Raw genomic sequence first — 9,862 nt, forward strand, 5'->3', positions numbered from 1 at the left:
GGACTTCTGCAAGACGAGCGGGCAGAAGTTCACAAACCTGGACTGTGGCGTCTGGCCCTCCAGAAGCTCCTCGGTCCTCGGCAAACACTACACTAAACCGTATCGATCGGCCCCGGGATGTTACAGCTCCAGAGCCGAGGCCTTCATCCCCAAACCCTTCGACAGCGACTGCGGCGTCAAGAGCGAGGGCTTCTGCTTCGACGGATACGAGGCTCAGGCGGTGCTGGAGCCGGCGGTGAAGGTGGAGCAGGACTCGGACTCGGAGAACGCTTCGTGGACGCAGATGAAAGCAGAGGCTGGATTCGGAGAGCAGTACTCTTCCTGTCAGCGTCTGAAGGGAGCGCCGTACACCGGACAGTATTACGGCTCGACCCGAGCGCTCAAGTGTGTCCTGAACCGAGACGGCGCGGCTGCCAGCGCATACAACACACACTGCAGCGACGCCTACGCTGACTACAAAGGGTACGTGCAGCACGACTATAAAGCGGGTTACGAGTTCAAAGGTCACGGGCTGCTCCACTGCATCAAACAGGAGCCCGTCGACGCTCCGCTGTGGCACGACGACACGAACTGCTCCATGAGCGCCGCTCACAAGATCAACCCCTACGTCTTCATGCAGTAGCTTCTCTCATTCTGTCATCTTTCATTTTAAAAAACTGGAAATTCATGAGGTGTGTTTTTCTAACCCACAATCATCCCATTGTTCATACGCACTTACACATGTACGCGCACACACACACACACACACACACACTCACACACGCGCACACACACACTCACACGCGCACACACACACTCACACGCGCACACTCACACGCACACATACACACACTCACACACACGCACACACACACATTTGAGCGTCTGGTTAGGCTTTGTTTGGTGAGCTTCCATTATATTTTGTTTCTATGCACATTTTTATATTGTGAGACTAATATTTCTTTCTCAGTTTGTTCAACAAACATGGACAAGACTAACATAAAAAATTATCTGAAAATTATTGAAATTATTTCATTTGACAGATTGATTTGAAGGTTCAGGATTTGCTGAGAGTCTAGTACATCATTACAGTAATTGTTTTACTTTTAGGAGTTGTTTTGTAAAAAGCATTTCATCTGCATTATTATTAATTATTTATAAGTACAAAAACTGAAGGATTTCATCTGTTTGTGTATAGATTTCAGCCGAATCGTTTACAGAATATCATTAAATAGCCAAGAGGTGAAAAAAACACCTAAAAAAAAAGATTATGTTGAAGCAGTTCAGTAATAAAACATACAGTAATTAATAATGTCGAATATTGAGGCTCTTAAACATTAAATTGACTTCAGCACTGATAAGAATGCCAAACATTTCATGTGTTTAATAGAGCACGGTATGACTTTATATAAAACTACTGTTCAATGTAATAACTAATAATGATAATAATACTGCACTTGCACTACTGGGGCTAGTTAAGTGAAAGAGAAGTGTTTGACGAGCTGTTTCTGGAAGGTTCATTTGTATCAATAATTTCTATTTATTGTTTAATGGCCTTTTGCACTCTTTCAGGAAGGATTTTAACATGACGTTTTGCCTCTGGCATTTAATATGGGCAATAAATATTAACAGAAGATACAGTAACGTTTTTCACAATTTTGTAGTGAAATCAAATGTGGGTCTTCCTGTTATATTTATTACTTTTATAAAAATAAAAATCTTGTATGACAAAAAGACCATGTGGTGTTGTAGTGTTTTGCTATGAATAACAGCAGAAACAATCATTTCCCGTTCTCCTTTTGAACACTTTAATAAGACCGTGTTGAATGTGAGTAATAACAGTGAATTTGTCAGGGATTGTCACAACCGGCTCAAGTTATGACAAAAAGATGGATGCAGTGAAAACCAAATTACCAATTCATCTTTTATTTAAGCTGTGAATAATTAGACTGAGCTCTGATAGAAGGTTTTGGGCAGTTTCATCGTAACAATGTATCTGAAAACACAAATGAAAAACAATACTTACACAAATAGGAAAGAAACCAAACACAAAATAACCCCAAACAAAACCCAAGAGGAAATCTTCAACACCAAACTTTAATAAGGAGAGATAACAAGCAACAGGTGCACACGGTGTAGCGGAACAGCGCCACCCACTGGCCGCCGGAGACCCGTCACACATGAACAGATTTACAGACTGCTGTGGCCAGTATTTTGGAAAAATAATTACCAGAACAATTTGTGACAACAAAATGTTTTCAAGCTTCTAATGTAGTGGGAAAAAAACACAGAGACTAAACTAGTCAGAGCAGAGACGATTTAATCCTGTTTAACGCTGGTCTGAGAGAAAACACGGCAGCTTTACCCGAGATTAATTATTCCACTTCAGCAGCGAATCTTCTTCGGATCGAGAGGCGTTGGTCTCATCAGAAGCCCCGCCCACCGCCAGTCAACATTCGTTCCTATTGGTGCTGATGTCTCCGGGTGGGCGGGGCACGTCTCTTGACACATAGTTGCAAACCTGCCTCACGATAATCTCTGCATAGACACACACCTTCACTATCAAGATCACAAAGCATCTACACGTCATTTACACGTTCATCTGTGAGAGCGGCTGAATCTTTATCAGATGTAAAGTGTTGAAAAATCCACATCAGATCAGTCAAACTGTGCCGTCCATCTCCAGATCTGCTGTTGGCCGACATCTAGTGGTCAGCACATCTGAATCCTCTCAACCAGATGTAGAAACACTAGATGTGTTCAGGTTTTCTCACAGGCATCTGTCAGTCTGTCTTCTTCAGCCCATGGGCAGACTCACTGGTAGTGGTTTACCCATTTCTAGCACAAAGCACCTTACATTGTATATTAATAATGCCCTATTCCCCTAAACATGTGTAATTGCTGATGTACTGTATGCTTATGACAGAATCAACAAATGCAAATGGGGGCAGCTTCAGTCTTTTTTCTGTGAAACAAGGACGAAAGGTATGTAAGAGATATGGATTGATCTTTACCTGTCTTTCTTCCCGTGCCATTCACATTGAAATGATTGATTCTTTGTCCATGGATTCCTTTATTAATGGCTTGCGTTCAGTGCTTTAAGTGGCCCAAAAGAGGTGCTGGTACTCTATTATAGCCAAATATAAAAATAAAAAAATGAAACTATGTTTAAGTTTTTTCAAGGTTGTAGGTGTCCAGGTACAGAAACTGAATAATCAAATGTAAATAGCATTGCATAGCCTTCACTGTATAATTTAAAGATTATTTAAGATTAATTCTTGTCAAAACTACAAAGTAATTCAGTAAAGATCAGTAAATGTTCTCCCATTTAATTTATTGGATTAACATTAAGGACACAGACAGTAGCTAGTAAATTAGGCGCGGTCACTTTAAGAAACAATACATTCAGTATAATGATACACATCTGTTTTCTTTTTCAACTGTTTACTTTCACTTAAGGAGAATAGTTGTATGTATGTGTCGTTTCAATAGCAAGAAGAGACCAAACTAAATTCTGTTTTCAAGGACTGTGAGATCTCTGCACGCGCGCTGTGTGCACAGAACTGCGCGCGGTGCTGAATTAAGCCTCTCATGTATTTTTGTGCTTGTATATTTAAACTGGCGAGATGTATTTGTTAGTTCAGGCACGGGAGGAAGCGAATTGTGTTTGAATGCACTGTTTTGAATGTTTAAATTGGCAAGACTTAAAACTCTTGCAATTGATAAGCTTTTGTGACGACGCGCAATACCTTCTTCTTATGCTGGTAATTCTTATGAAAGGCATATTTATCATGCATTTTTGCTTTAATGCAAACATGTGTTTTAGATTTGTATAAAAATATGACAAAGAATCACATATCTCACACAGAGATCGCACTATTATAGTGTTTGGGAATGTTCATGGCATAATTTAAATAGTCACATGAAATCAGATTGAAAAGAAAAAGAAAACATTTTAGAATAGAACGCAACATCACTGTTGTCTAAACCATATTTTTTTAATATAAAAGCAACCGAACTGGAATGATATCTCGATTATCAGCAGCACAGCGCAAGTGTGAGGAGATATCATTTGATATCAGATTTCAGGTTCGACCGAGGCGATTTTTGAACCGATTTAAAAGGTTCATCGAAAAGAATCGGCTCACATGAAGAACACATTTGCAAACTGAACATCTGTTAAACGCGCTTCATCAAAATAGTAATATTATTAATGTATGTATTTATTTAAAATGCTTTATTAATTAAGCGGCACAAGAACAAGAGGTATTACATATGAAATCATATTATTTATTTCTAGTTTCAAGTGTACGTTACGCGTCATCTCCGCCGGTGCGTGATGACGATTTTCCGGCCAAGCGTCAGACGGTGATGGCAGAATAATAGCAATAATATCGAGCAAATCAAACAGTAAAGATGAACTTATTCACGTATTGTAATTGTTGTTATAGAAATATGAAGTCCAGCTGAATTTGTACTTGATAATTAAATATGATGTAAATTTGATGTTTTTTAGTTATCGCGTTTGTCTTTAATCGTGTCGCTGTGACGTCACGCTCTGTTTTTCTCCTCAGAGCGTGTTTGTATGTGTTTATTCACAGTGTGTTCTCTAATAGAGCTCTGTGCCACAGAACCTCCCTCTAGAGTCACGTTTGCGATGAATAAACTGTCTCCTCAGGCCGTGACTGCGATGGCCTCGCCGTTCGTCCCGGTCGCCGTGCCCTTCGAGCGAGCTCCGCGGGCGGACAGAGCCGCGTCTGCAGGCAGCGACAGGTGCTTCTCCAGCGGGCCTCCAGACGAGCAGCGGCCGATCACACCCACCGTGCTGGGCTACGAGGTGATGGAGGAGAGGGCCAAGTTTACCGTGAGTCCTTCTAACACCAAACACATTCACAGCAGACGGGCTTCATGAGGACACACTCGGGGCTCTCATCGGTCAGGACCGTGTTCTGTCACATTTTGCTACCTCCCATTAAGGCAACTAGAAATGCGACCTATAAATGTATGGTTTATTAATTTCTGCACCTAGCTCAACCCTAAACCTATCCTTATAGTGATGCAGATACAGTAATTGTGTTATAATCGCGGTCGTAGCTAGAAGGGATACAGCTGCAGGAAACCAGCAATACAATTTTATTTTATCGCAAATCCACGTTCATCTTCAGCTTATTTTAAGTTTATTTGCGCATCTTCTCAGTTAACAATGGCTCTGTGTAGTAACAGCTGCTCTATGTGAGGGAATTTACCGCTGATTAGAGATAGGTTTACTGACGAGATCGTGATCGGAGCAGCCCTAACAGATGTGCTCTGATTTAGTAGTTGCAGTGACAGATATTGTACGCCACAATTATTCATGTTTTGAGACTTGAGTCACTCTCTTTCACTTCTTGTACTTCTATTTAGTCATTGTAATTACTTGAAAATAAAGGCATTCAAAATCAGTATGCCCGGTCTATTCTGTTCTGGTGATCTCTTTAGGCACGCTGTGATCTGATTGGCTCTGATAGCATACTGCAGGAGGTCTGGGTCCGGAAACTGCAACTTTGCACTTTACTGTCAAATTAACAGAAAAGTCCAAAAACGCTGCTCCCGCATCATAACTCACTCCATCAGCGTCTCACAGACATCGTTTCCTGAAATGGAACAAAGATGAAAACATGAGAAACTTACAGAGGTCGTGACCTCGTGACCTCATATCTGATGTTTGTGAACGGTGTGTCTGACCAATTGTAAGAAACAGGAACATACATGCTTTTACAAACGGCACATGTAGTAAAAATCTGACCTGTCAAAGAAGATGTAGAAGATTTGTTCTTGTAATGTATTTGCATGGCTTGTTTTGGGCTTGTCTGATCAGGGATGGGTTAAAGTCAGTTAACTACTGCTCTTCCTTTTTTATTATACAAATGTGGTATTTAAATGATGAAATAAACACATGGGTTCACTGAGATCATCAAGATTTAACATTTAACCCAACATAAAGCCTGATTTACTGAAATCACATGATTTTGTCAGACTGACCTTATGCTCTGAAAGATTGACTCTTGATTGGTGAAGTGTGCTGAAGACTGTAGTTCTCCGTCTCTCTTTGAGCTGGGAAAGAGCCTAAAGATCACAAGTTTATCGGTCTGATGAATCTGTCCAGGTTCTTCATTTGTATGTTGTGTAGAAATGACGGTACGTGACTGTACTCTCTCTCTCTGTTCATCTGCTGCAGGTCTACAAGGTTCTGGTGAGGAAGAGTGTGGACGAGAGCTGGGTCGTGTTCAGACGCTACACTGACTTCTCTAGACTCAACGATAAGGTCAGGAGTTTGTGTGTGTGTGTGTGTGTGAGGGCGAGAGAGAGAGAGAGAGTGTGTGTGAGAGCGAGAGAGAGAGTGTGTGTGAGAGCGAGAGAGAGAGTGTGTGTGTGTGTGAGAGCGAGAGAGAGAGAGAGAGAGAGAGTGTGTGTGTGAGAGAGAGAGAGAGAGTGTGTGTGAGAGAGAGAGAGAGAGTGTGTGTGAGAGCGAGAGAGAGAGTGTGTGTGAGAGCGAGAGAGAGAGTGTGTGTGTGTGTGAGAGCGAGAGAGAGAGAGAGAGAGTGTGTGTGAGAGCGAGAGAGAGAGTGTGTGAGAGAGAGAGAAGTGTGTGTGTGAGAGAGAGAGAGAGAGTGTAAGTGTGTCTGTGTGTTAGATTGTGTCTGTGTGTGTGTGTATGTGTGTTAGAGTGTGTGTGTGAGAGAGATGGTGTGTGTGTGTGTGTTAGAGCATGTGTGTTAGATTGTGTCTGTGTGTTAGTGTGTGTGTGTGAGCGAGATAGTGTGTGTGTGTTAGAGCGTGTGTGTATGTGTGTTAGATTGTGTGTCTGTGTGTGAGTGTGTATGTGTGTAAGAGTGTGTGTGTTAGAGCGTGTGTGTATGTGTGTTAGATTGTGTGTCTGTGTGTGAGTGTGTATGTCAGTGTCAGTGTGTGCGTGTGTGAGAGAGAGAGAGAGTGTGAGAGCGAGAGAGAGATAGAGAGAGTGTGTGTTAGAGTGTGTGTGTCTGTGTGTGAGAGAGATAGTGTGTGTGTGTGTATGTTAGAGTGTGTGTGTGTGTGTGTTAGAGTGTGTGTGTGTGTGCTCCGCTGACGCGGTGTCTCTCTGCAGCTGAAGGACATGTTTCCGGGGTTCAGACTGTCTCTTCCTCCGAAGCGCTGGTTCAAAGACAACTATGAGACGGAGTTCTTGGAGGACAGACAGCTGGGTCTGCAGACCTTCCTCCAGAACCTCGTGGCCCATAAAGACATCTCCAACTGGTGAGTGTGGATTCACTGCTCGGTCCAGCATTCGTGATGCTTTATTAGACGGACGGATGTGTGTGACAGATGTGTGCTTCTCAGTGCGGCGGTGCGAGAGTTCCTGTGTCTGGACGATCCTCCTGGACCCTTTGACAGTCTGGAGGAGAGTCGGGTGAGTCTCCAGCGCACCAGATGTGATCATCTAACCCTAGCTGGACTTTCTGATACCTTAAAGGAGATGTTTGTGTTGCACATCATAGAAGACACTGTTAGCAATGTTTGATGTAGCTGGTGCTTAAGTCCTTTAACATGGGGCCAGACAATGACTTTAAATAAATTAAAGGTGGCTTTAGGGTCAGATGTAGTACATCAGTTAATGTAAGTGCAAATGAAACATTTTGTTTTTAAAAAATCAGTTCAGTCTGTGTGTGTGTGTGTGTCCATCAGGCGTTCTGTGAGACTCTAGAGGAGTGTAACTACAGGCTTCAGAAGGAACTTCTTGATAAACAGCGAGAGATAAACTGCTTAAAGAAAACACTGGAAGAGAAAGAGCGGCACATTCAGACGCTGGAAGGACGAATCAAGTAAATCCAGAACATTTGACAGACTCACAGCATCAGTGCAGTGTTACAGCAGTCAGACTGAGTGTGTGTGTGTGTGTGTGTGTGTCAGCGGGGACGTTCTCACTCCAGACAGTCCGTGTTGTGTGTCCGGAGCGGGCAGCGACTGCAGTCTGGACGTAGAGTCTTCTGCTGTGGAGGCCGATCAGGAGCTGCCTGATGAAACACAGTGAGTGCTCTAGAGCGAGTATTTTTGGCTACTAGTCTTTTATATTTTTTTATACAGTCTTTATAAATTCAGCATGAAATCAAATGCATGTTATTGGTCTTATTATTAATTATTCATTCATGCAGTTGTTTAATTTTAATTTTTTATCTTGTATTGTTTAATCGTGTCATAACGTCCAGTGAAGTGTCAGCCATGTGTCATGTGCAGGATTCTCCAGTGGTTTAGTGTTCTTAAACTCCGCCCCGCTCATCTGCATACACTTATGAGAGCCACGCCCACAAATCCACAACTGATGCATTGAACCAGTCCCTGCCCTACATTTCTCTTTTTTTGATAATTTGTCAGAATATAGAAGGAAACAAATCTGTTGCTACTTCTGTTTTTATTGCAGTCTTAAAGCTTGGAGAGCAGTGTGATCCGCACAAACGTACTGGACTGATATCTGTGTGTGTGTGTGTGTGTGTGTGTGTGTGCAGGGCTGTGCTCCACTCGTCTCAGGGCTCTGTGTGTTGGTGTGGTCCGTCCGTCAGCAGTGAGTCTCCTCCTGTCATTCAGGTCACTGCTCTGGACCACTGAGCGTCGCTCCTCTGGGGTTATTTTGGGTGTCTGTGTGGCGGAGATGAGGACGCACCGTGCGCTGGACTCGTGTTTAACGGCGGCCAAAGAGAGACGTTCAGCCCAAAGGTCAGGAAGCAGAATCACTCCGACAGTCAGCGGCACACTGAGACTGAGATCGGCCGCTGCTGGAAAAACATTTCTCTGTTCTCAGGGTCACATCTGGTTAATTTTAGTTTGAGGTGTAAGCGAGTGAGACTGGTGTCGGGCTTCTTCACGTGTCCTCCGTTCTGACCCGGCTCCGATCACTCGTACACTCCTGCGCTGATGGACTGTGTAGATTTTTATCATACAGCTGGAACACTGCTAGCACCAGTTTTTAGTTTTCTGCTTCGATGAAAGCCATATTTAGTGCTGATCACAGCCGAGGCCCGTGGCTCTGTAGCGGGACACATCGTGCACTTTACGGTCCTGAGGGATTATGGGATAGATGCTTCTACACTACTTGATAAAATCATGTCCAACACTTCATTAAAGCGTCGTTTGAAGCTGTGTGCCTTCTCACAGAGTTTCACTGATGATACGGTGCCTTGCATCTTTTCCAAGAGTTTTATGTATTTAACAGATGTACATATTATGTTTGCTTCTGGGATGTTTCAGATTGTTCCTCCGTGTGTTTTGTGCTTGATGATTTGATCATGATTTTACTCAGCCAAAGGATTGGAGAAAGGATATTTGAGAAGTAGATAAACTCCACTGAACTGAACTCTACTGTCTTCACGTTTACAGCAATATAATGTTTGTCTCTTTTGCATTTGTTATCTGTTTCCAGTTCATGCTTCTTGAGTTGATGGTTCTAATCCTAATTTATGCAAATATAACTGTGATGTTCAGAGGATGGTGGATGGACTGAGGGATATATTTGGTGGTGGATTTTCCAATGTTCTGATCATTAGACGTGTATTTAATTACAAATGACTTTAATCTTGTACCTCACTGTCTGTTAAAGATCAAAGATCTAAAACAGAGTAATTCAGCCCTGGGCTTCAAATTAACATTTCATTCAATTTCACAATAAACCTACATCATCAATGCTGACCAAACCCTACACTGAACAAGTGTTTCCTGATGGGTTTGTACAGATGAGTGTGTGTTTGTGTGTGTGTGTGTGTGTGTGTGTGCGCGTAAGTCACGAGTCGGTCAGACTGTGTGTGTGTGCGTGCGCGCGCGCGTGCGTGTGTCAGTCTCTGTGTGTGTCAGTTAAAGTCCCTCTCTCTCTCTC

The 9,862-nt window shown here is 42.8% G+C and overlaps 2 protein-coding genes and 1 pseudogene across 4 annotated transcripts in view; all 3 read left to right on the forward strand.

Annotated features, from left to right (window-relative positions):
- LOC113042678 (uncharacterized) overlaps positions 1-1,099 on the forward strand; it is an 8,322-nt gene extending 7,223 nt beyond the window's left edge. The window contains exon 6 of the mRNA XM_026201697.1: positions 1-1,099. This exon is cut by the window's left edge and continues 93 nt beyond it. Coding sequence (XP_026057482.1) covers positions 1-622 — 622 coding nt within the window. The 3' untranslated portion in view covers positions 623-1,099.
- Positions 1-9,862, forward strand: part of LOC113042671 (receptor-type tyrosine-protein phosphatase mu-like) — a 673,064-nt pseudogene that overhangs the window by 590,081 nt on the left and 73,121 nt on the right.
- On the forward strand, positions 4,293-9,616 carry LOC113042682 (sorting nexin-16-like). 3 transcript variants are annotated; one of them, XM_026201705.1, is made up of 9 exons: positions 4,333-4,389; positions 4,496-4,562; positions 4,658-4,843; positions 6,197-6,283; positions 7,106-7,254; positions 7,339-7,408; positions 7,684-7,820; positions 7,909-8,025; positions 8,502-9,616. In XM_026201705.1, the coding sequence occupies exons 3-9, from the start codon at positions 4,670-4,672 to the stop codon at positions 8,599-8,601; spliced, it is 834 nt and encodes a 277-aa protein (XP_026057490.1). In that variant the 5' UTR covers positions 4,333-4,389; positions 4,496-4,562; positions 4,658-4,669; the 3' UTR covers positions 8,602-9,616. The 3 variants fall into 3 exon arrangements, with proteins under 3 accessions (XP_026057488.1, XP_026057490.1, XP_026057487.1); XM_026201703.1 differs by lacking the exon at positions 4,496-4,562 and having other exon boundaries at positions 4,293-4,389; XM_026201702.1 differs by having other exon boundaries at positions 4,342-4,843.

Source organism: Carassius auratus, chromosome 24 (genome assembly GCF_003368295.1).
Source record: "Carassius auratus strain Wakin chromosome 24, ASM336829v1, whole genome shotgun sequence".
Lineage (NCBI taxonomy): Eukaryota > Metazoa > Chordata > Actinopteri > Cypriniformes > Cyprinidae > Carassius > Carassius auratus.